Source organism: Manis javanica, chromosome 5 (assembly GCF_040802235.1).
Source record: "Manis javanica isolate MJ-LG chromosome 5, MJ_LKY, whole genome shotgun sequence".
NCBI lineage: Eukaryota > Metazoa > Chordata > Mammalia > Pholidota > Manidae > Manis > Manis javanica.
The window spans coordinates 43150493-43178035 of record NC_133160.1 but is presented as its reverse complement, the minus strand read 5'-3'; the positions used below and the strand labels follow the sequence as shown (position 1 = coordinate 43178035).

Sequence of the window (27543 nt, the reverse complement as noted above, 5' to 3'; positions counted from 1 at the left end):
ATCCTATAATATGGTAACTCTAGAAATCAGATTCTGCCACCTCCCAGGGACTGTCCTTGCTGCTTGTTATGGGTCATTATTTGTGTAAGGATTTTTCTAAACTATTTCTATAAAAACTCTATTGTTTGCCATGTGTGGCCACTGAAATCTCTGTCCTGTTAACTTAGCGGTCTGCTAATGATCTGACAGAGGTTTCCCGAAACACCTAAAGCCAAAACTACAAAATACTCTCCCACTTCCACATGTTGGTTTTGTGTGAGGCACTCCTTCAACACTTAGCCAATTGGTTTAAAACTCAGCCTTAACCTTTACTTCTTCCAGTAGAGCCTAAAAGTCAGCCAGAGGTGAGAGTTTAGGGTCTCAGGTCTTTGCTGAGCATATGTCCTGGGTATTCATGGAGCCTTCTAGATTTCCTGGTGTATGTATAGGCTTTTTAAAGCCCTCATTCTCCTAAGCACCTTTCTGAACCGCTTCCTTCTCAGACTTTTCTGGCTGTCTATTGCCTCTCCCATTTCTTATCCCTTCCCTCAGGAGGCTGAGGCTAATACATTTACCTTCAGTGCTTTCAGGAAATGCCACCTGAAAAGCTGCTTCTGCTTTGGGGAAAGCTCAAGTCAGGTGAAAAAAAGCCCTTGAGTCAGTTCTTCAGGGAGTCACCAAATAAAAGCACACAACCCTAACTCCTTGGGAATAAGGTCCATGTTGCCATGGTACCAACAGCCTGCACACAGACTGTGGGCTCATGTCTTCATAGCTGCTGCTGACCTGGGACTGGGAGATGTTAAGCCAGTAAGATGCAATGCCACACACAAAACTTTTCAAACATAATATAAGTTGGTCGTGGGGATAGTATTATGGCATGGAGAACAGAGTCAATGATTCTGTATTGTGTTGATAGTAACCTCACTAGATGGGGTGAGGATTTAATAATATGGGTAACTGTTGAACCACTGTGTTGTATATTTGAAACCAATATAAGACTGTATATAAATTATACTTCAATTAAAAATAAAAAGGTTCTACCAAATTAGAGAACATGAATGAATGCCCATTTCCCTGCATTCTTGCTGAGTATTACAACTTATAAAATATTTCCAATTTGGTAAAACATTATTATTTGTATTTTAAGTTACTAATAAAATTATTACATTAAATAAAAGTTACAATGCCGTGGCACTCATACCAAAATCCAACATCTTCTTTCTTCATTTAGCATTCCCCTGGTTGTTGTTTTCAATAGGTTCCAGAGCTTCAAAAAAGTTGATTCTCACAGTTTTTGCCAACTTCTTTGCTTCTGCATAGGGGAGAGTTTCAGAGTTTCCTACTCTGCCATTTGCAGTGACATCACTCCTCTATTGCTGTTTTACACTGTTTACAGCAATTGGAAGTGTGTCATCTCCTTAAAAACGGAAGTCAGGAAAATGCTAGGAAATTCATAATCAGAGAAACTCTTGGATAATTAGCATCTAATCTTTTCATGAATGAGGTGTTCATAACTGTTGAAGAAATGTGAGGATATAAGAAACACCACCAGGCTCTAGAAAATACACTCTAGTTTCAAGCCAAAGAACAGATACATGTAAATAGCATGCAAAAGACTTCCACTGGGGTCAATTTTAGCCTCACCGCATATGTAGAGGCATGGACTCCCTTACTAAAGACACTGTCAGATACTGAGAATCCTTTATATTGAGACCTATGGTATAAATGTGTGTGTACATTTTTTTTCACTAGTATCTATTCTGATCTAAAAATAACTCCCAGAAATTTATGATTTATGAGAATTTTGATGGAAAAAAATCATATTTCCAAGCTACTTTGAAAGCAAAATCTGGCATGGGATTTACATCCAAAATAACCTAAAGTTTGAGCCAATTTGAATGAAAAATCACACTTTGGTTCACTTTGAAGAAACAACTTTTTAAGACCTCTGTCCAAAAAACTCCACAATTTGAATATGAATTAGAAAGCCTGCATTTCTGTGCCATTTTAGGAAAAAAATTACTGTGAATTCATGTCTACAATCTCCTGAAGTTTAGCAAATTGAAGTATTGTTTTCATATGATTTTTAAAGAAAAATATGGCATATGGTTATGTCCCAAAATTCATCTTGGGAAAATTTGGATGAAAAGTCAGTTTTTTGTACCATTTTAGAAGAAAAAAGTGCATGAGAGACTTAAATCTAAAGAAACCCACTTTTTGGAAGAAATAACTGGTATAGAGCTTATGTCCAAGAAACTACATTTTAGAATGAATTTGGATTGTAAAAATATCATTTTGGGGGGTCACTTTGGAAGATAATCTGGCATAGGATTTATGTCTAATAAACCTCATAATAGTAAATTTTAATAATATGGCTATTTGCAAAGAACAATCTAGAACGGGGCTTATCAAAACTCCCACAATTTGAGGATACTTAGATGAAATACCACATTTTTAGGCCACTCAAAGAAAATATGGCATAGGAATTATACCCAAAGAACTAGTTGAGCCAATTCAACAAATCACCTTAACAGGTCACTTGGAAAAAAATTCTTACATACAATTTATGTCCAAAAGATGCCAAGATTTTAGTGAATCTGGATAAGAAATCACATTTTCTGCATATTTTAGAAGAAAAATCTTGTGTAGGACCTAGTACAAACAAGCCCCCAAATTTGAGTTTTGGGTGAAAAACCTGAAAGTGGCACCTGGAGACAAATACCTGGCACATGACATTTCTCAAAACTTCACTATTTACATGGAATTGAATTTTTAAAATCATGTTTCTTGTACATTTTGGAGGAAATTTTTATGGAGGATTTGGCCCACCTCCAAAATCAATAATTTAAATTAATTTGCATGAAAAAAATGTATTTCAAGGCCATTTCGTAAAAATATGTAATATAGAATTTATAACTATGCCACCCTAACTCTGAGCAAAGTTAGATGAAAAGTGACATTTTGGGGTCATCTTTAAAAAATCTCGAAAAATTTGGAAAGAATTATTTCCAAAACTCCTAGGACAGTGAATTTGGGTTTTAAAAATTGTATTTTCAAGTCCAGAATATAATATTGCAACCAGAAAATTTGACTTACTTTTTGTGCCAATTTGGATGAAAAATGTCTTTCTAGGCCATTTTAGAAGAAAAATCTTAGGTGTGTAAATATAAGTGCAAAAATGAAACCATGAATTTGGATGAAAAATTACATTTCCTGAGCTATTTGGGGAAAAAAATCTGCTGTACAGCTTATGTTCAAGACACTCCACTAATTACTTGGTTGCTGTAGCTCTAGTAATTTTGAAATTGGAAGTAAATCCTTCAATTAGTTCTTCTAAAAATACGTTCTTCTGTTGCTTCTTTGAATGTAGTGTTCTCAGACTGTTTTCCCCAACCATCCCCAGACTGAGTCATCTTGGAGATCCTCTCATTTAAGTACATAGACATGTTTCTCAGTCTTTGACAGTATAACAGCATATTGTTCTATTTGTGCATGGTTGACTTCAATTAGTTCCTCCATTGGTGAACATCTTTTTTACTAGAATTTGAAATTACTACTGCACTGAAGAACTTATATAAATCATTTTGCACATGAACATGTGTAGCTATTGGATAAATTCCATTAAGTGAGATTATGGGCTCAAGGGGATTATTAATTTTTAATTTTGGTAGGTATCACCAAGTTGTCCGCTGTAAAGTATCAATTTGTATCAATTTGTATTTCCAAGACTAGTGTATACCTGTTGCCACAGTATACAAAAGAATGTGTTTTCAAATAGCGGTAGACTCTTAAGACACCAAGAAGGGACTAGTGGTTACCAAGGGGGAGGGGTTGGAGCGGGTTGTTGGGGGAAGGTGAAAGGGATAAAGGGGCACAGTAATTCGCAATCACAATATAAGTTGGTTATAGGGATGGTAGTACAGCATGGAGAATAGAGTCAATGATTCTGTAACATCTTATGACATTGATAGATAGTAACCACACTAGAGAGGATGAGGATTTAATAACATGGGTAACTGTTGAACCACTCTGTTGTATATCTGAAACCAACATATGATTGTATATCAATGATACTTTAATAAAAAAATGTTCTCAAATTTTGTAATTTTTGCCAACCTGACAAGTACAAATGGTATCTCTGAGGTTTTCATTTATATCTTTACTGACATTGAGGATATTTTCAAATGGGAAGTCTTCTTATACTGGCATCTGAGTCCGAACTGTCTGAGTTTGATTTTTGTTGAATTGCTGATTTTTAAAATTCGATTTCTAGAGATATTAGGCAGATCTCTTTGTAATATTGACTACAGGATTTCCCTCCAGTTTGTCTCTGTTTTGGCTGAAAGTGTGGGTTGCCTTGCAGAATTTATTTTTGTATAGCCAAACTTGCCCTATTTTCATTATGGCTTGAAGATTTTGAGTCAAAGCTATAAAAGTCCGTCCTGTATTATATAAGTGTTAAAAGGATCTATTGCTATACAACAGACAACACTAAAATGTAGGGCTTAAGATAATTTTATTACCATCTCTCACAGTTCTATAGTTTGAGCTCAGCTGAAAGGTTCTCACTTGAGGTCTGAATGCTTAACACAATGGAACTTTGAAGATGGCTCAATCACATAACTAGAGTTGATCTTTGCTGTTGGCTAGCTCAGCTGAGGGTATTGATTAGAGTGCCTCTCCATGTGGCTTGAGATTGGCATGTCATAGAAGTGGGGTTCAAAGAGTAGAAATTGTACAGCTTCTTATGACCTACCACGAAAGTCCCATAATACCACTTTTCCCCCATTCTCTTGATCAAGCAAGTCATTAAGTCTAGCCCAGATTCATGGGGAGGGCAATCAGACTCCACCTCATGATACAAATCCTATACATGTGAGAAGGAAATGATGATGTTCATCTTGGAGTCTATCTCCACAGTTCACCTTCTGAACACCAACCTTCATGTGCATCCCATGTGAAATATATACTCATGTTTAAGTCCCCCATAGTCTTAATCCATTATGGCATTGGCTCAAAGTTCAGGATCTTATTATCTAAAACAGGTGAGGGTAGAGATTATGCTTCAACTGAAGACTTGTGGACTAAAGCAGCTTAGCTAACATCCAATGCTGACTCAAGGATAACCACAATAAATGCTTCTATTAAAAAGTGGAGAAAGAGTAGACACATAGCAGGCAGTGGTCTACAGAAATTCTGAAATTCAGCTAGGCACATGCCACCATTCCTTGGCTAGTGCCCAGCACTGCCCCCTGGGAGTGATTCTCCATGGCTTTTGTGTCTGCACTCTTGAGTTAGTCTTGCTTTTCTTTAAGAAACGGCCTGTATTTGCAGCTTACATTTCTCAGCCTGCCTCCCTGCCCATGAACAAGTAGGGAGTTTTCTCTGTCCTTTCAGACTAAGCTGGTGTTTTCTATTACAAATAGGGGTTTCCCACACCTCCTACTGAAGTTCACTCCATTAGATGAAATCACATCTACAAAGCTTTTCAAGTCAGCCTGTCTGGTTTGGGTTCAGTGTCAGGGTGCTGGGAGATGATACCCTTCAAATTCACAGAAACCTTTTTGTGGAATTGAGAGGGTTTAAGGGCTGCACATTTCTGAAGTCCTAAAGAAGGTTCTTACACTTGCAGCTCTGAGATGACCTTTACCTTAAAGACCACTTGTTTTGGGTCAAGCCACTTTGAACTGGAACACAATGAAGAAGGTATGGTTAAGAATCTTTCAACTTGGGTGAATATCCTTAGCTTTGTGACTGGAGAACTACTGAGGGTATGTCGCCAAGGGACCCAGACCAGTTATTGGATGGCTGCCATCGGGACTGGGTCTGGGATGGAGTGCTGATAAGCATGATTTTAAGTTCTGAACTACAGTGTTAACACGACTGATTTGGGAGTGTGGCTTCAAGTCTTATCCCTGTTATCAAGAGGGCTGAGGAGAGAACATGGTTAAAGGTCATTAAATTATTGGAGTGTCAAGAGGGTGGTATAGCTGGGGGCAGGGAGTGCTGGGGATAATGTACTGTAGAGGAGGCTCCATTATGGGATGACCAGGGACTAAAGCCTGAGAAAATGGAATGAAGGTGGTAGGGGATGATTCAGCAAAAGCAACAATTTAGACATCAGGAGAAGAGAAAAAAGGGAGCTGTCACAGAGGCCAAGGGAAGAGGGTGGTTACAGATCAAAGTGGATTGCTTAGAGGGAGCCTTATTTTCTGGAAGAGTTCCTCCCCTGCCCCCCAAATCCCTGAATACTTCTTAGATTCTCTACCTCTACAAAGGACCAGACTTTGCAATAAATATACTAGTGACTCAGTTCTTATTTCTTCCAAGGAATTGAATTCTTGCGGAAATGTAGACTTAATAATTTTAAGATAGCTGTACCATCCTTGTTCCTTATCTTTACATGAGTGAATGAGGTACATAGCCAAGGTTACAGATTTGTAAAGAAGCAAATTTTATTAGAATAAAAGGCCACAAAATATGAAGACTTAGCATTGGAGAAAGTAAACTAAGTCAAATGTCCTTTGACCACTTACGGAATGCATTTTTCTACTCCATTTCATCAAAGTGTAAAATTTTGACTTAGTCCTCACCAAACATTTTCATTTTCAAAGGGAGTGTAAGGGGTCAGATAATTGTCCCAAACAACACCTCCGAGTTGGGGTGGAGTGGCAGTTTGTGGTGGACTGATTTCATTCTCTCGTGTCTGCTGAGGTGAAACTTCTGGCTAAAGCCTTGCCCACACATCTTGCACACGTAAGGCTTCTCCCCCTGGTGTGTCATTTGATGTAAGATGAGGTGGGACTTTTGGATAAAACCTTGGCCACACTCTCTGCATATACAAGGTTTCTCTTCTGAATGCACCCGCTTATGTGTAATTAGAGCTGACTTATTGATAAAGCCTACTCCACACTGCCTGCACATGTAAGGCTTCTCCCGTGAGTGTTTCCTCTTGTGCCTGATTAGACCTGCCTGGTGACTGAAGCCTCGCCCACACTCCCTGCACACATATGGCTTTTCCCCTGAGTGTGTCCTCTGGTGTGCAATGAGGTTTGACTTCTGGCTGAAACCTCGCCCGCACTCCTCACAAACCATGGGCTTTTCTCCTGAGTGTGTTCTCTGGTGTCTAATGAGATTTGATTGCTGGCTGAAGCCTCTCCCACAATCCTTGCACACAATGGGCTTATCCCTTGAGTGTATATTCTGGTGTCTGTTGAGGTGTGACTTCAGACTAAAGCCTCGCCCACACACCCCACAAACATAAGGTTTTTCCCCGGTGTGTGTCCGCTTGTGTGAGATGAGGGTTGAATTCTGGCTAAAGCTGTGCCCACACACTCCACACACATAAGGCTTCTCCTTTGAGTGTGTCCTCTGGTGGTTGACAAGGGTTGTTCTCTGCCTAAAGCAACGCCCACACTCCTTGCAGGCATAAGGCTTCTCCCCTGAGTGTGTTCTCTGGTGTGAGATGAGGTTTGACCTATCACTGAAGCCTAGTCCGCAGTCACTGCACACGATGGTCTTCTCCTCTAAGTGTGTCCTCTGGTGTCTAACAACAGCTGACTTCTGGCTAAAGCCTTTTCCACACTCCCGGCACACATAGGGCTTCTCCCCCGAATGTGTCCTCTGGTGTATGATGAGGTTTGACTTCTGACTAAAGCTTCGCCCACACTCACTGCACATATAAGGCTTTTCACCTGAGTGTGTCCTCTCGTGTATGATGAGTGTAGACTTCCGATTAAATCCTCGTCCACACTCCCTGCACACAACAGGTTTCTCCTCAGAATGGGCCTTCTGGTGCCTGGCAAGGCTTTTCTTTAGACTAAAGCCCTTCTCACACACCCTGCACATGTAAGGCTTCTCCCCTGAGTGTATCCTCTGGTGACTAAGCAGGTTTGTCATCTTGCTGAAGCCCAGTCCACACTCTCCACAATTGACCGTTCCAAATCCTAAGACTTCTATGTTCTTCAGCAATTTGTCTGTTTCCTCGGGGTTTCCTGTCTGAGCGGGGCTGGCCTCTACTTCCACCCCTCTGATGCCATTCCTAGAGCTGACTGGCTCTCTTTGGGGTGGCTTGGAGAATGTTTCCAAAGTTCTTTTCTTTGTCTTTCCAAACAGGGGCGCTATGCCTTCTCTCTCTTGATCTTCTGTTTTATCCCTCCAGGAACTCTGATCTGAGGCTTGCTGCTGCTTCTCCTGGCTCCCTGGGCATGGATCCCCTGGCTGGCCATGACTCTCTGCACATAAGCATGTGAAGATCCAGGGGGGATGATTACACAGCATGTGTTGCATGTGGAGTTTCTGACTGGAAAAATCTGGAGGGCAGAAGGGACAGAGGCGGAGTTCTGGCTTTGGTTCTGCTGCAGAGAGAAAAGTCTGAGTCAGAACTGAGACTTGGCAGCACAGCCTGAGCAGTTCTGCCTAGTCTGATGGTAAGACCTGATTCCCTGCTCTTCCAAATGCTTAGAACTTATGTTTCCTGACCAAGACTTCCTTTACATGACCTACTTTTCCAGCCCATCATGACATCTTACATCTTACATGATATTCCAGAGAACCCACTCCTAGGCCTGCTGCATGTATCTGACTATAAAAGCAACACAGGCAGTTTTGGTTTTGTAAATAAGGCCAGTATGCAACAGTCCTTCCCCTCTACTACAATATTCTTCCAACTCACAGCCAGCCACATTCACATAAACTATCCACAAGTATTTTCTTTGAGAGATACCTAACCAGAGGACCCTTGTGAAAAAGTTGCTTTCCCTATTTCCCGATGAGAACAAAGAGACTGAGAGAGCAGTTATTCAAATTGGAGAACCCCTAGTGGAGGAAGCAGCATAAAAGAGTGGTTAAAGAGATCATGTATGTGATGCTTGAACTGGAGTTTCTCCACTTACAAATATTTATTAGAGGATTACTTTGTGCTAGAATTTCTGCAAGGCAGGCGGTTTTCAACAATGGATAACACAAACATAGTCTAGGTCCCCATTGACTTCAAAGATGCTCCCACTTGGTACCCCTGACCAATCTAAGCCCTGTTAATTTCCATAATTAATCTAAATAAAATTTTCTAGAAATTGGTATAAATTAAGTATTTTCTTCTCATAGTACCTCTTGTGTAGGAGATGTCAACATTGAATGCATTGTTTCATCACAACTGGTTCTAGTTAGCTGAAGGCAATAAATGACTACACAATTTGAGAAGCCAGGTACAGATCTTACTAGATCTACCTGAACACTCCTTCCTTGATCAATGAGCTGAACTTTTGAAAACCAACTGTGTACACACCTACATTTCAGTACTCTATCCTAAAAGGATGTTACTATATTTGGTTATAGGGCTTTTAAGGGCATTTAAGGTTAGAAGTGGTCATTAGGGTGCAGCCCCAACCCAATATGCCTGGTGCCCTTGTAAGAAAAGGAAGAGAGAGGAGGAGGAGACCCAAAGGAAGGGCCACGTGAAGACAGTGAGAGGCGGTCATCTGCAAGCCAAGGAGAGAGGCTTCCTGAGCAATCAAGCACACCAACACCTTAATCATCCAAGAACTATGTGAACTATAAGCCTCCAAAACTATAAGAAAATAACTTCTGTGCTTATGCCACCCAGTCTGTGGCACTTTGGTTTGGCAGCTGAGCTAAAGCAGATGTTTTACTTCCTTTGCCCTGACCTTGTTTCCTATCACTGTAGTTAAACACCTATGCATCTGCCCCACTGTCAGCCCCTGAGCAAGTCCTGTGCAACTTATCAGTTATTACAGTAAATATGAAATGTCAAAGTCCCTAATAAAGGACAGTAATACTTGGTTTGGCATAAAATGCAACTAGTTACATGCTGCTGCCAGAAAGCAGAACAACTAAGCCACATTATTTTTATTTAAAAATAAAAGGATCAACACATAAAAACCATACCAACAAAACAAAAAAACACAAGAAAGTGGGTGTTAAGAATAACCAAAAAGAAAGGGAAAGTTAATATCATATGAAAAAAAGCAAATTTTGTTAAAAACTTAGATGAATGAGGTAAATTTTTCATAAGCCTTTATATACCTCAGTGTACTGAAATGAAATATAAGGCAAAATAAATAAATGGAAGGTATGATATAAATTACAGTGACATTAGGCAGCTTCACGACTCTTCCTAACAGGTGAAAAATGGGGACATAAGCAACTTGAAAAATAGGAATAATTTCAATTTTATATGCTGTATTTTTGGGGTTCTAAGACACAATTATAAGTCTCTCTTAAATTTGATAAAGCTGAAAGAAATAGCAAATTTCTTACACAGAAAAGAAGAACACATATTTGCCTCCATGCATGAAACATTTATGAAATTGTCAAAAGTATTTTTAAAACAAAAAAAAAACATAATTCTGTGATGTTACATATGTTTATGTCATTTAAAAATAATGCCAGGTAGAAAGCAAAATTCCAGAACCCACTGCATCACTCATTCCAATTCTGTCCCCACCAAGTGCCACTGGTTGTGATAAATAACAACACAGATGTCTATTTTCAGGTAAGCATATTGGTATATAGTCTTTCACACACTTCTCTTCAACAAGAAACTGAATGGTGTAATACACATTGTTCTGCAACTTTTCCATTTAATAATATATCCGCTAAGTATCTGAATTATTCTGTTAAAGAAGGCAAAGGAAAATTTGCTTGTGATTAACAAGCAGATAGGAAGTATCACAGAAACAGGAAATTATAATAAAAATAAATGGATATGGCAGAACAGAAAAATACAATATCTGAGAAGAAAAATGCACTGGCCAGACAGGAGATAACAGAGGAGACAGTAAACTTGAAGAGTGATCAACAGAAATCATTCCATCTAAAAGAACACAGGGGGAAAAAACATGGACAGGCTCAAATAACCTATGGGATAATATAAAAGGCACTAATACATATTTAATTATAGTTCCAAAAAGGGAGAGAAAAAAAAGTTATATGAAATAATAATCTCTGAAAATTTCCCAAATTTGGCTCCAGCCATAAACTTATTCAAAATCTCAGCAAACCCCAAACCAGGAAAATACATAGAGAAGCACGCCTAAACAGTTACCTCACAGTCAAACAGCTCTTAGCAAAAATACAGAAAAAACCTTAAGAAGTAACCAGAGCGGGAAAAAAGGTAATATAAAACCAGTAACAGTTATAGAAATAACAGCTGACCTTTCATCAGAAACAAGAGAGGCCAGAGCAAGGGAACAGTGTCTTTAAAGTGTTGAAAATATAAACCAAGCTACAATTCTATACCCAGTGAAAATATCTTTCAAGAATGAAGGTGAAATAAAGACACTCTCAGAAAAACAAAATGTAAGCGAATACATTGCCACTCGCGACAGAAAAAGTTCTTTAGGCTGAAGGAAAATGATAATCAGGTAGAAACTCAGAACTCCATGAAAAAAATGAAAAGCATAGAAAGAGTTATTTTTTTCTCTTAATTTAGAGAAAATACATATTGAGTGTTTAAAACAAATATTTTAACACTGTATTAGGGAATTTAGATTATATGTAAGTGTAGTAAAATCACAATTATAGAATAAAGGATGCTGAAGGAAAGGGTAATTGGAATTGTACAACTGCAATGTTCTTAACATTTTACACAAAGTGGTACCCAGAATAAACAGAGTAAGAAAAGTTAAGGCTGTATGTTGTAATCCCTTACAGCAGAGGTCAACAAACTTTTTCTTAAACATTTAGATAGTATATAGTTTAGGCTTTGAGGGCTAAGAGGCAAAATTGAGGATATTATATAGGCACTTCTTTAACCATTCAGAAACATAAGAACCATTTTTGGCTCAGTATTTGAGGAATCCCATATTTTCAATTTCTCAATTGGCCTTCCACCCTCTCCCTGGACTTGTCTTCTTTCTTTAGCTCATTGGATTTTTTCTACATTCTTAATTGATCTTTTTTAAAAATAGTAACAAGAGAAAAAGAAGCCCATAAATATGGAAGAGAACTGATTGGGGTAGAGGGTAAACCCAGTGGGAGGAAGAAAGGCTTCTCACGGAGGAAGATGATGAGGAACATCAATCAGGAAAGCCCCATACTCAAATGAGGATGAAGATCTGGAAGGGAGGCTGTGCCAGGCAATGCAAACAGCAGCCCAGGGGTCAGGGGAATGGCTTCCCTCTCCAGCACCCAGCAACGTCACCTCTCTCCAACCTCCCCGAGCTGCCTGCAGCTCTGTGTTCCTTTTGTTGTGTTCACTCACCTGGGCAGGTGGCCATGGGGCATTTTCTCTCTTCTCTCCAGGTTTCCTTCCCTTGCTCCAGCTGGGTGATGAGCTTTGGCTTAGAAAATAGAATTCCTGTGAGCAGGAAAAGAAAACAAGGTGGCTGTAGGTTATAGGCTCAAGGGCCAAGTCAGAAAGCAAGACAGCTGCTTCAAGCACAGCCTAAAATGCCCATCAACAAGAATGCAAGTCCTAAGAGATGCCAGTCTTACCCAATGAAACCAGGTTGCTGTAGTTTTCCAGCATCACCTCCCTATATAGGGACCTCTGTGCAGGGCTCAGTAGCATCCATTCCTCCTGGGTGAAATCCACCGCCACATCTCTGAATGCCATGTGTGCCTGTAACACAAAACACAGCCCTGCTCACCAAGGAGCCAGCCTTGCCCATGACTCAGGGTGAGGGGCAGGGAGGTAGGTGGAATATCCAGATTCTGCCTCCGCCATGTGTTCTAACACCTTTAAACCTCTGTTGCTATCGGGCCAGCAGCACTTGTGAATTTACACATGCAAGACCTTGGGTGGGCTGTTTGGAGAATATATGCGAAAGAGAGTCCCTAACTTTCAAGAACTTTTAAATCTACATAGAAAGAATAACAAACAACATGTAAAAATTAAATACTAAAGCATAACAGACTTTCTCCATTTTAAGAATTAAAGATTAAAGAGTATGACCAATTTTAGTATTGAAGCATCTGAGTGATTAAAGTTCATACAATTCAATAATAGCATAGATTAAACTACAACTCAGTCATTCCCCTAAATAAATCCCACAGACCCAAGGCCTTCTTGAGCCTAAGAGGACTAAGTGGGGAGTGATGAAGAGTATGCACTTGAACCATACTGCCCGGGGTTGGGGCCCACCTCCACTGCCAACCAGTGCCTCAGTTTTCTCACCTGTGAAATGTGGATAACAGTAAACTTATGGCCCCCACACTGTAGATGTTCACAGTGGGTCTTCTTGGCCACTCAATATACAAATTTATCTCTACATCCCATTCTTATCCCCCTGCCTGGTTTTACTTCTATCTCTCTAGTATCATTTCAAAATGGTGAACACACTAGAATAGAGACATCAGGAAAGGTTTCATGAGAAAGGCCAGGGAACTTCATCTTGAAAGACAGACAGGAATCAAGGGAAGAGAGAAGTGCCACATATTCCAGATGAGGCATGTGGGAAGTAGAGAAGAGAACACTGTGTCAACAGAAGAGAGGAGGTCACAATGTGCATGGGGAGGGCCACTGGGGAAGAATAAAAGGTACCTAATGGTTGATGGAGTGTAGTAATCTGTAGGTTTCTTATTTTTTGAATAATATACACAAAAACTTTATTATTTTGAGTGTACATTTCAGTAACATTAAGTACATTCATACTGTTGTACAACCATCACCACTATTCACCACCAGAACTCATTTATCATTCCATGCTCAAACACTGCAACCATCAAACAGTTAACTCCCTCCTCCCCACAAACTCTGGTAACCACCATTTTAGTTTCCATCTCTATGCAAAGAAGTGGAATCACACAATACTAGTCCTTTTGTCTAGCTAATTTCACTTAGCATAATGTTTTCAATGTTCATTCATGTGAAGCATGTAGTCAGAATTTCCTTCCTTTCCAAGGCTTCCTTTCCTAGCATTTTTTAAGGCTAAAAAATATTCAGTTGTATGTATATACCATTCATCCATTGATAAACACTTGGTTTGTATCCATCTTTTAACTACTGTGAATAATACTACCATGCAAATTGGTATGTAATTATCTATTTTAGTCCCTGCTTTAAATTCTTTTGGGTATATACCCAGAAGTGGAATTTCTGGATCAAATGGTAATTCTATATTCAATTTCTTTTCAGCAACTACTGTACAGTTTTCCACAGTGATTGCACCATTTTATATCTCCACTGGCTATGTAAAGGGTTCTAATTTGTCCACATCCTTGCCAACATTTGTTGTTTTTTTTTCTAAAAAGAGCCATCCTAATGGTACCTGTAAAGTGGCAACTCGGTGTGGTCTTGGTTTTCATTTCCCTAATGCTCAGTGATGCTGAACATTTTTTCATGTGCCTATTCGCCATTTGCATATCTTCTTTGCAAAAACATCTATTCAAGTTCTTTGCCATTCTTGAATTGTGATGTTTTTGTTGTTGTTATAGTTCTTTATATATTTTGGACACTAATCACTTATCAGAAAAGTGATTTACAAATGTATCTTCTCTCTTTGACACACAAAAGTTTTAAATTTTGACTAAATCCAATTTACCTATTTTCTTTTGTTACCCGGGCTTTTGGTGTAATACCTAAAAAGTTATCACTAAATCCAACTTCATGAAGCTTTTCCTCTGTATTTTCTTCCCACATTGAATGGCCTCAGTACTACTGCTGAAAATCATCTGAACCAAACATGTGAGGGTTTACCTCTGGGTCCTCTGTTCTATTCCATTAGTCTGTAATTCTGTCTTTCTTCCATTCCCACATATAGTTTGGATTACTGTAGCTTTGTGGTAAATTTTGAAATCAGGAACAGTGGTCCTCTGACTTTGTTCTTTTTCACATTGTTCTGGCTTTTAGGAGTTCCTTGAAGCTCCATACAAATTTTAAGATGAAATTTACTATTTCTGGAAAAAAGTTCACTGGAACTTTGATAGGGATTACATTGAATCCATTTGAGCACTATTTGCATCTAAGCAATACGAAGTTTTCCAAACCATAAATATGTAATGTCTTTCATTTATGTCTTAATTCTTTCAGCAGTTTTGTAGCTTTCAGTGTACAAGTCTTTCACATCGTTTATTTCTAATTTTTTTAATGTAAGTGCAATTCTCTCTTAATTTTCTTGGATTGTTTATTGCTAGTGTACAGAAATGCAAGTGATATTTGGGGGATTTTGTATCCTGTTACCTTGTTGAATTTATGTATTAGTTCTAACAGGTGTGTGTGTGAAATCTTTTCTACATATAAGATCATGTTATCTATAAACATAATTTTAATTCTTCCTTTCTAATTGAAATCCATTTGTTTCTTTTTCTTGCCCATGGGCTGTGGCTGTAGCTTCAATAGAAGTTGAAAAGTGGGCATAATTGTCATATTCCTGATTTTACCGTAAAATCTTTCAGTCTTTCAATATGGAGTAAATTAGCTCTGTTTTTCATACATGGCCTTTATTATGTTGAGTAACTCCTATTCCTAGCTTGAGTGTTTTTATCACAAAGGGTGTTGAATTTTGTCTAATACTTTCTGCATCAATTGAGATGATCATACGGCCTTTGCCCTTCATTTGTTAATGTAGTATATTCATTGATGTTCATATGTTGAACTATCCTTGCATTCCAAGAATAAATCCTACTTGATTAGTGGGATCCTTTTAATATACTGTACAATTCTGTATAATTATTTTAATAGTATATAAAAGTGTACAATTCTTTTAATATACTGTTCATTTTGATTTGCTACTATTGTTGAGGAATTTTGCATCAGTGTTCTTAAGGTATAATGGTCTGTAGTTTTCTTTACTGTCTGGCTTTGGTATCATGGTAATGCTGGCCTCTTAAAACAAGCCAAGCAGTGTTCCCTTTCCAATTTTTTGAGAAAAGTTTGAGAATTGATGTTAGTTTTTCTTTAAATGCATGGTAGAATTCACCGATGAAGCCATCAAGTCCAAGGCTTTGTCAGGTCTTTGATTGCTGATTAAATTGCCTTACTAGTCTATTCAGAATTTCTATTTCCTCATGATTCTGTCTTGTTTTTTGCATGCTTGTTTCTTAAGGTTGTTTTCTTCTTTGTTCCTAAAAATTGTCTATTTCATTTAGGTCGTCCAGTTTGTTGGTGTACCCTAATACTCTCTTACAGTTCTTTCTAATTCTGTAGAAGCAGTAGTAATGTACCCATTTTCATTTTTGTTTCAGTAATTTTAGTTTTGTTTTATTAGGCAAGCTAGCTAAAGGTTTTGTTGGTTTTGGTAATCTTCTCAAAGAACCAGCTTTCAGTTTTGTTGATTTTCTCTTAAAAAATTCTCTACTTAACTCTGTTCTAATCTTTATTATTTCCTTCTTTCTGCTAGCCTGGGTTTAGTTTGTTCTTTTTTCTAATTTACCAAGTTGTAAAAATAGGTTGTTACCTAGAGATTTTTCCTTTTTTAATGTTGTGTTGATAGCTATAAATTGTTCCTGTTAGCATTTCTGTTGCTGTGTATCTCATAAGTTTTGGTATGTTGATTTTGTTTCCATTTGTCTGTAGGCATTTTCTAATTTCCATTGTGATTTCTTCTTTAATCCAGTGGTTGTTTAAGGGTGTGTTGCTTCATTTTTACATATTTGTGTATTTTTTAATTTTCCTTCTGTTATTGGTTTCTAACTTCATCCCACTGTGGGGAAAGATACTTTACATATCTGTCTTTCAAAATCTGTTGAGACTTAATTTGTGGTCTATCATATAGTCTATCATGGAAAATGTCCCATGTGCACATTTTTTTATTGAGTAGGATGTTCTGTATATGTCTGTTAGGTTTGGTTGGTTTATTATGTTCCTCAAGTCTTCTCTTTCCTTACTTACATTCCACTTGGTTGTTCTATCCATTCCTCAAGGTGGGGTAATGGTTTCCAACTATTATTCATCTGTATCTTGCTTCAATTCTGTCAATTTTGCTGATATACCTTGAGGGTCTATCATTAAGTATGTGTATATAATTTTATCTTCTTGCTATACTAACCTTTTACCAGTATATAATGTCTTCCTTGCTCTCATATCCTTTTTGGATTTAAAATCTATCTTGTCTGATATTAGTACAGGCACCTCTAACCTCTTTTGGTTATTATTTACATGGAATACCTTTTGCCATCCTTTTTCTTTTAATGTATTTGTGTCTTTGGATCTAAAATTAGTATTTTATAGACTGTGTATACTTAGATCATGGTTTTTGTTTTTGTTGCTCCATTATGCCAAATTTTGTCTTCATTAGAGAGTTTAATCCATTTATATATCATGTAATTTCTGATGAAGGACTTCTACCATTTTGCTGTTTTCTACATGTCATGTAATTTTTTTTAATTGAAGTATAACTGATATACAATATTATGCTAGTTTCAAGTATACAACATAGTGATTCAACAGTTACCTACATTAAATGTTCATCCCAATAAGTATTATTTACTGTCAACATAAAAAGATATTACAGTATTATTGACTATATTCTCTATGCTACACTTTCATCTCCATGACTAATTTATATTCTAATTTGTATACCTCCTTATACACCCCACCTAATTAACTCACCCAACCTAAACCCTCCCCTGTGGTAACCACCAGTTTCTGTGTCTATGAGTCTATTTCTATTTTGTTTTGCTCTTTTTCTTTTTAGATTCAACATATAAGTGAAACCATATGGTATTTGTCTTTCTCTGCCTGGCTTACTTCACTTAGCATAACACTCTCCAGGTCCACCCATGTTGTTGCAAATGGCAGGGTTTTCTTTTTATTTTGAGAGGGCATCTCTCATATTTATTGATCAAATGGTTGTTAACAACAATAAAATTCTGTATAGGGGACTCAATGCACAATTATTAATCAACCCCAAGCCTAATTCTCAACAGTCTCCAATCTTCTGAAGCATAACGAACAAGTTCTTAAATGGTGAACAAGTTCTTACATAGTGAATAAGTTCTTACATGGTGAAGAGTGCAAGGGCAGTCATCACAGAAACTTTCGGTTTTGATCACGCATCATGAACTATAAACAATCAAGTCAGATATGATTATTCATTTGATTTTTATAGTTGATTTATATGTGAATCCCACATTTCTCCCTTTTTTTAAAATGAAATGCTGAAGTGGTAGGTAGATGTAAGATAAAGGTAGAAAACATAATTTAGTGTTGTAAGAGGGCAAATGTAGATGATCAGGTCTGTGCCTATAGACTGAGTATTAATCCAAGTTAGACAAGGGCAACAAAACATCCATGGATGCAGAAGATTTCTCTCAAAACAGGGGGTGTGAGGTTCTGAGCCTCACCTCTGTTGATCCCCAATTTCTCACCTGATGGCCCCCCTGCGACTCTGCCTCTCTTAGGTTGTTCCTCCCTTGAGGAATCTTACCCCATCTCTAGCTAACCAGCCATCTTCCGGGGCCATACAGGGAAATGTAAAATTGGTGAGAGAAAAGCAATATTCTTTGAAAAGGTTAGCTTTTTACTTCTTTGCAGATTTATGCCCTGTGGCTTCTATGCCCAGCATTTGTCCTGAGGTATCTTTACCACTTGGAAGAATTATGATACTCGGTAATTTTCGATATGAGGCATGAATTCTAATAAAAGGGCTGTAATTAGGAAGGAAGAAGAAAAAGTTATAGAAGTAGCAGATGGAAGAAAACATGGGAAGATTGATTATTTCTTTGACATAACTTCTTGTAGAGTAACATAAGCATGTATAGGTTTTAACAAACTACTAATTAAATTGTGTACACATATTAACAGAATAGGAATACAGATACATAACAAAAGCAGACCTACAATTACCAGCCATATCCAGTGAAACTAAGAAAACCAGTTAGGTACCCTAGGCATTTGTGAAAACTTATCAATAATATGATGGATATTGTCTAACTGAATTTGAATAGTTTGAGAAAAATCAGACAAATTAAAACAACACATTCCTGGGATCTGTTCACATCCCATATGTTCTTTTAACAGTAGATAGTCTATAGTCGCACAATTTTGGAGCACTGCAACTTGCACTTCTCCTAATTCTTGGTTGAGTTCCGACAATATAGATCCAGTCAAATTTGTTGTTTTACTGTATGCACAGGCCAGCTTAGATATCTCCTTCTTTATTCCAATGGCAAGTCCAGGAACAGGTGGGTTGAATGCAGCTACAACTGCAACAGCGCCAGGATCTTTGTTGAAGTTTTTTGATGATCATCTTCTGGAGTGACTCTTCCAGAGGATGTTGATGTTGGAAGTTCTTCTTCATATCGTATCTTAATTCCTTTTCTGGGTAGCCAAATTAGGCTTTGATCATCTGTATAAACACAAACAAACCCTTTGCCCACACTTTGATATGACCTTTATACCATTGTGAAGAACCTATTGGAGACCATCACACAGGAACTGCTTTCTTTTTAAGAGAAAGAAATATTATCAGAAACGTGTACTTCCATAGCTGATCATCCAACACCCTTTAAAAGATCAAAATTAAGGATATGTAAAGCATGCATTAATCGTTGATTTTCAGTTAATTTTATCCTATCAGGGAGTAATCCCCCCCTTTTTTGTTATCATTAATCTACAATTACATGAAGAATATTATGTTTACTAGGCTCTCCCCTACACCAAGTCCCCCCAACAAACCCCATTACAGTCACTGTCCATCAGCATAGCAAAATGTTGTAGAATCACTACTTGTCTTCTGTGTTGCACAGCCCTCCCCTTTCCCCCACCCCCCATATTATACATGCTAATCATAATACCCCCTTTCTTCTTCCCCACCCTTATCCCTCTCTACCCTCCCATTCTCCCCAGTCTCTCTCCCTTTGGTAACTATTACTCCATTCTTGTTCTGTGATTCTGCTGCTGTTTTGTTCCTTCAGTTTTTCCTTTGTTCTTATACGCCACAGATGAGTGAAATCATTTGGTATTTCTCTCCGCTTGGCTTATTTCACTGAGCTTAATACCCTCTAGCTCCATCCATGTTGTTGCAAATGGTAGGATTTGTTTTCTTCTTATGGCTGAATAATATTTCATTGTGTATATGTACCACATCTTCTTTATCCATTCAACTACTGATGGACATTTAGGTTGCTTCCATATCTTGGCTATTGTAAATAGTGCTGTGATAAACATAGGGGTGCATCTGTCTTTTTACAACTGGAGTGCTGCATTCTTAGGGTAAATTCCTAGAAGTGGAATTCCTGGGTCAAATGGTAAGTCTATTTTGAGCACTTTGAGGAACCTCCATACTGCTTTCCACAATGGTTGAACTAATTTACATTTCCACCAGCAGTGTAGGAGGGTTCCCTTTCTCCACAACCTCGCCAACATTTGTTGTTCTTTGTCTTTTGGATGGTAGCCATCCTTACTGGTGTGAGGTGATATCTCATTGTGGTTTTCTTTGGCATTCTCTGATAACTAGCGATGTGGAGCATCTTTTCATGTGTCTGTTGGCCATCTGAATATCTTTTTTGGAGAACTGTCTGTTCAGTTCCTCTGCCCATTTTTTAATTGGATTATTTGCTTTCTGTTTGTTGAGGTGCATGAGCTCTTTATATATTTTGGATCTCAAGCCTTTATCAGATCTGTCATCTACGAATATATTCTCCCATACTGTAGGGAACCTTTTTGTTCTATTGATGGTGTCCTTTGCTGTACAGAAGCTTTTCAGCTTGATATAGTGCCACTTGTTCATTTTTGCTTTTGTTTTCCTTCCCTGGGGAGATATGTTCAAGGGTTTTCTTTTTATGGCTGAATAATATTCCATTGTATATATGTGCCACATCTTCCTTATCCATTTATCAACTGAAAAACACTTTGGTTGCTTCCATATTTGCTATTGTAAATAATGTAGTGATAAACATAGGAGCACATATATCTTTTTGAATCAGTGATTTTGTTTTCTTCAGGTAAATTCCCAGAAGTGGAATTGCTGGGTTGTATGGTATTTCCAGGTTTAGTGTTTTGAGGAACTTCCATACTGCTTTCCATATTGGCTGCACCAATTTACATCCCCCCCCCAACAGTGTAAGAGGATTCCCTTTGCTCTACGTTCTCACTAACACTTGTTATTTCTTGTCTTCTGGATGGTAGCCATCCTGCCTGGAGGCAATACCTCATTGTGGTTTGATTTGCACTTCTCTGATTAGAGATGTGGAGCACCTTTTCATGTACCTGTTAATCATCATTACGTCTTATTTGGAAATATGTTCAGGTCTTCTGCCCACTTTTAAATTGGGTTATTTGGTTTTCTGGTATTGAGTATGAGTTTTCCATATATTTTGGATATTAGCCTCTTACCAGATATATCATTTGCAAATATGTTCTCCCATACAGTAGGCTGCCTTTTTGTTTTGCTGAGGGTTCCCTTTGCTGTGAAGCTTTTTAGTTTGATACAGTCTCAATTGTTTACTTTTGCTTTTGTTTCCCCTGCCTGGGGAGATATACCAGGAAAAAATTACTCATGTTGATGTTCAGGAGATTCCTGCCTATGTTTTCTTTTGAAAGTTTTACAGTTTCATGTCTTAAGTCTCTAATCCATTTCAAGTTTACTTTTTAGTATGGTGTTGGGCAATGATCCAATTTCATTCTTTTGCATATAGCTGTTCAGCTTTCCCAACACTATTTATTGAAAAGACTGCCTTTCCTCATTGTATACTCTTGCCTTCTTTGTCATATCTGAATTGACGATATATACATAAGTTTACTTCTGAGGTCTCTATTCTGTTCCATTGATCCATGTATCTATTCTTGTGCCAGTATCATACTGTTTTTAATCACTGTAGTTTTGTAGCAGTGCTTGAAATCAGAGTATGATACCCCCCAGTTTTGTACTTCTTCCTCAAGACTGCTTTGGCTATTCAGGTCTTTCATGGTTCCATATAAATTGTAGGATTATTTACTATTGTTCATTGAAAAATGACATTGGTATTTTGATGGGGATTGCAATGAATCTTTGTGGGAATTCAAATGAATAATCATATCTGACCTGATTGTTTATAGTTCATGATTCATGATCAAAACAGAAACAGTTTCTGTGATATGAGTGCCCTTGCATTGTTCACCATGTACGAACTTGTTCACCATGTAAGAACTTGTTCATTATGCTTCAGAAGATTGGAGACTGTTCAGAGATGGAGTTGATTAATGATTGTGCATTGAGTCCCCTATACAGAATTATATTGTTGTTAACCATTTGACCAATAAATATGAGAGGTGCCCTCTCAGCACCACTCTTGTGCTGTCACGCCTTGAGTCCCCGTGCTGGTCCTCTCAGATCTTCGATAACTCATTGCGTCTCCTCCCTTATCTGTGAGGCAGAAGCAGGGAGGGACAAATCTGTAAATTGCTTTCAGCAGGGGTCATGTAACTTTTTGGTCTTTTCCTGCATTACTGTGTTTTGTATTGATTTTAGTACAACTTATAAATTCCATTCTCATTTCCTTTTGCATATACATCTATTTTCTTTGTGGATATCATGGTGATTAAAATTGAACATTCTGAAGTTTTAACATTGAATTGCTAGCAGTTTAACTTCAATAGCATATAACATTCCCCTGTACAGCTCCATCCTTATCTCTTGTCAGTTACAGAAGTCATAAACCACACCTTTTTGCATTGTATTAAAAAATACAGACCAATAACTTTAAAATATGCATTAGTCTCTTAGATCATGAAGAAAACAAATAATGAAGGTAACCAAAATGACAGTAACACTATCTTATATAATGGCCCATTTACTTACCTCCACTGGAGAACTTTTTTCTTCATAAGCTTCAGGTAACTGGCTAATGTCCTTTTATTACAATCAGAAAAACTCCCATTAGTATTTTTTGCAAGGCAAGTCTAGTTTTAATTAGCTGCTTCACCTTTCTCCCCATACCTTGAATGTCTTAATTTTTCCCTTACAGTTTTGCTAGATACAGGATTCTTGATTGATAGCTTCTTCCTTCAGCAATTTGAATATATTAGTGTGCAGCCTTAGACTTCCAAAGTTTCTGATTAGACATTTACTGATATTAAAGGAACGCTTTTAAGTGACAAGTTGCTTCTTTCTTGCTGCTTTCCAGATTTTCTGTTGCCTTCGGCTTTTAAAGGTTTGATTACAATGTATCACAGTATAGCTCTTTTTGAGAGTTTATCCTACTTAGAGTTTGTTGAGCTTTTTGTTTCCTTTTAGTTTCCTATCTCTTTATTGGTATTTTCATTTTGTTCTTACATTATTTTCTTGACTTTGTTCATGTCTTCCTTCAAGACCTGAGACTTTTTTTTTAAAGTAAGGTATCATTGATATAGAATCTTTATTTTTTACTTTTATTTTATTTTGGTATCATTAATGTACAATTACATGAGTGACATCATGGTTACTAGACTCCCCCTATTATCAAGTCCCCACCACATACCCCATTACAATAAATTTCCATCAGCATAGTAATATGCTATAAAATCACTACTTGTCTTCTCTGTGTTATACTGCCTTCCCTGTGTCCCCCATACACTATAGTATGTGTGCTAATTATAATGACCCTTTTTTCCCCATATCCCTCCCTTCCCACCCATCCTCCCCAGTCCCTTTCCCTTTGGTAACTATTAGTCCATTCTTGGGTTCTGTGATTCTGCTGCTGTTTTGTTCCTTCAGTTTTTCCCTTGTTCTTATACTCCACAGATGAGTGAAATCATTTGATACCTGTCTTTCTCTGTCTGGCTAATTTCACTGAGCATAATACCCTCTAGCTCCATCCATGTTGTTGCAAATGGTAGGATTTGTTTTCTTCTTATAGCTGAATAATATTCCATTGTGTATATGTGCCACATCTTCTTTATCCATTCATCTACTGATGGACACTTAGGTTGCTTCCATTTCTTGGCTGTTGTAAGTAGTGCTGTGATAAACATAGGGGTGCATATGTCTTTTTTCAAGCTGGGCTCCTGCATTCTTAGGGTAAATTCCTAGGAGTGGAATTCCTGGGTCAAATGGTATTTCTATTTTTAGTTTTTTGAGGAACCTCCATACTGCTTTCCACAATGGCTGAACTAATTTACATTACCACCAGCAGTGTAGGAGGGTTCCCTTTCTCCACATCCTTGCCAACATTTGTTGTGGTATGTCTTTTGGATGGTGGTCATCCTAACTGGTGTGAGGTGATATCACATTGTGGTTTTAATTTGCATTTCTCTGATGATTAGGGATGTGGAGCATCTTTTCATGTGCCTGTTGGCCATGTGAATTTCTTCTTTGGAGAAGTTGCTTGTTCAGGTCCTCTACACATTTTTTAATTGGGTTATTTGCTTTCTGTTTGTTGAGGTGTGTGAGCTCTTTATATAATTTGTATGTCAACCCCTTATCAGATATGTCATTTATGAATATATTCTCCCATACTGTAGGATGTCTTTTTGTTCTACTGATAGTGTCCTGTGCTGTAAAAAAGCTTTTTAGTTTGATATAGTTCCATTTGTTCATTTTGGCTTTTGTTTCCCTTGCCTGGGGAGATATGTTCATGAAGAAGTTGCTCATGATTATGTCCAAGAGATTTTTGCCTAAGTTTTTTTCTAAGAGTTTTATGGTTTCATGACTTACATTCAGGTCTTTGATCCATTTTGAGTTTACCTCTGTATATGGGGTTAGACAATAATCCAGTTTCATTCTCTTACATGTAGCTGTCCAGCTTTGCCAACACCAGCTGTTGAGGAAGCTGTCATTTCACCATTGTATGCCATGGCTCCTTTATCGTATATGAATTGACCATATATGCTTGGGTTTATATCTGGGTGCTCCAGTCTGTTCCATTGGTCTATGGGTCTGTTCTTGTGCCAGTACCAAATTGTCTTGATTACTGTGGCTTTGTAGTAGAGCTTGAGTCAGGGAGCATTATTCCTCCTGCTTTATTCTCCCTTTTCAGGATTGCATTGGCTATTCGGGGTCTTTTGTGGTTCCGTATGAGTTTTGAAATGATTTGCTCTAATTCATTCAAGGATGCTGTTGGTATTTTGATAGGGATTGCATTGAATCTGTAGATTGCTTTAGGTAGGATGGCCATTTTGACAATATTAATTCCTCCTACCCAAGAGCATGGGAAGAAATTCCATTTATTAGTGTCCTCTTTAATTTCTGTTCTGAGTGTCTTGTAGTATTCAGGGTATAGGTCTTTCACTTCCTTGGTTAGGTTTATTCCTAGGTATTTTATTCTTTTTGATACAATTGTGAATGGAATAGTTTCCTGATTTCTCTTTCTGCTAGTTCATCATTACTGTATAGGAAAGCCACAGATTTCTGTGTGTTAATTTTGTATCCTGCAACTTTGCTGTATTCCGATATTAGTTCTAGTAGTTTTGGAGTGGACTCTTTAGGGTTTTTTATGTACAATATCACGTCATCTGCAAACCTGGATTTGACTTCTTCCTTGCCAATCTGGATGCCTTTTATTTCTTTGTGTCTGATTGCCATGGCTAGGACCTCCAGAACTATGTTCAATAAAAGTGGGGACAGTGGGCATACTTGTCTTGTTCCCTATCTTAAAGGAAACACTTTCAGCTTCTCGGTGTTAAGTATATTGTTGGCTGTGGGTTTTTCATATATGGCCTTTATTATGTTGAGGTTCTTGCTCTCTATACCCATTTTGTTGAGAGTTTTTATCATGAATGGATGTTGAATTTTTTCAAATGCTTTTTCAGCATCTATGGAGATCATCATGTCGTTTTTGTCCTTTTTGTTGATGTGGTGGATGATGCTGATGGATTTTCGAATGTTGTACCATCCTTGGATCCCTGGGATGAATCCCACTTGATCATGATGGATGATCTTTTTGATAAATTTTTTAATTTGGTTTGCTAATATTTTGTTCAGTATTTTTGCATCTATGTTCATCAGGGATATTGGTCTGTAATTTTCATTTTTTCTGGTGTCTTTATGTGGTTTGGGTATTAGAGTGATGTTGGCCTGGTAGAACGAGTTTGGGAGTATTCCCTCCTCTTCTACTTTTTGGAAAACTTTAAGGAGGATGGGTATTAGGTCTTCACTAAATGTTTGATAAAATTCAGCAGGGAAACCATCTGGTTCAGGAGTTTTGTTCTAAGGTAGTTTTTTCATTACCAATTCAATTTCCTTGCTGGTAATTGGTCTATTCAGATTTTGTTTCAAGCTGGGTCAGCCTTGGAAGGTTGTATTTTTCTAAAAAGTCCATTTCTTCTAGGTTATCCAGTCTTTACCATATAATTTTTCATAGTATTCTCTCATAAGTTTGTATTTCTGTGGTTTCCATAGTGATTTTACCTTTCTCATTTCTGATTCTGTTTATGTGCTTAAGTCTGGCTAGGGGTGTATCTATTTTGTTTATTTTCTTGAAGAATCAGTTCCTGCTTTCATGGATTCTTTCTATTGTTTTACTCTTCTCTTCTCGATTTTATGTATTTCTGCTCTAATCTTTATTATGTCCCTCCTTCTACTCACTTTGGGTCTCATTTGTTCTTCCTTTACTAGTTTCATTAATTGTGAGTTGAGACTGTTCATTTGGGATAGTTCTTCTTTCCTGAGGTAGGCCTATATTGCAATATATTTCCCTCTTAGCACGGCCTTTGCTGCATACCACAGATTTTGTGGTGTTTAATTATTGTTGTAATTTGTCTCCATATATTGCTTGATCTCTGTTTTTATTTGGTCATTGATCCATTGGTTATTTAGGAGCATGTTGTGAAGCCTCTATGTGTTTGTTGGCTTTTTTGTTTTCTTTGTGTAATTTATTTCTGGTTTCATACCTTTGTGGTCTGAGATGGTTGGTACAATTTCCATCTTTTTGAATTTACTAAGGCTCTTTTTGTGGCCTATGTGATCTATTCTTGAAAATGTTCCATGTGCACTTGAGAGGAATGGGTATCCTGTTGCTTTTGGATGGAGTATTCTGTAGATGTCCGTTAGGTCCATCTGTTCTAATACATTGTTCAGTGCCTCTGTCTCTTTGCTTATTTTCTGTCTGGTTGATCTGTCCTTTGGAGTGAATGGTGTGTTGAAGTCTCCTACAATGAATGCATTGCATTCTATTTCCCCCTTAAATCTGTTAGTATTTGTTTCTCATATGTAGGTGATCCTGTGTTGGGTGCAAAGATATTTATCATAGTTATATCCTCTTGTTGGACTGAGCCCTTTATCATTATGTAATGTCGTTCTTTGTCTCTTGTGACTTTCTTTGTTTTGAAGTCTATTTTGTCTGATACAAGTACTGCAATTCCTGCTTTTTTCTCCCTATTAGCTGCATGAAATATCTTTTTCCATCCCTTTACTTTCAGTCTGTATATGTCTTTGGGATTGAAGTGAGTCTCTTGTAGGCAGCATATAGGCGGGTCTTGTTTTTTTACCCATTCAGTGACTCTATGTCTTTTTATTGGTGCACTCAGACCATTTACATTTAGGGTGATTATCGATAGGTATGTACTTATTGCCATTGCAGGCTTTAGATTCGTGGTTTCCAGAGGTTCAACAGTAATTCCCTTACTATCTAACATTCTAATTTAACTCAGTATGCTATTACAAACAGAACCTAAAGGTTCTTTTTTATTTTTTTCCTCCTTTTTCTTCCTCCTCCATTCTTTCTATGCTCGGTATCATATTCTGTACTCTTTGTCTATCTATC

At 37.6% G+C, this 27543-nt stretch overlaps 1 protein-coding gene across 5 annotated transcripts in view; it reads right to left on the bottom strand.

The window, feature by feature from the left end:
* Nucleotides 1-6400: 6400 nt before the first annotated feature.
* The window catches only part of ZNF133 (zinc finger protein 133), a 34548-nt gene continuing 13405 nt past the window's right edge, over nt 6401-27543 (bottom strand). For 4 of the 5 annotated variants that reach the window (XM_037022493.2, XM_037022492.2, XM_017641895.3 and 1 more), the window contains 3 exons: nt 12439-12565; nt 12206-12301; nt 6401-8339 (listed from right to left, as the gene is read on the bottom strand). In XM_037022493.2, the coding sequence (XP_036878388.1) occupies nt 6610-8339; nt 12206-12301; nt 12439-12559 (1947 nt within the window). In that variant the 5' untranslated portion in view covers nt 12560-12565 and the 3' untranslated portion in view covers nt 6401-6609. The remainder of the gene's footprint in view (nt 8340-12205; nt 12302-12438; nt 12566-27543) is intronic. The other variant, XM_073236961.1, reaches the window with a different exon arrangement.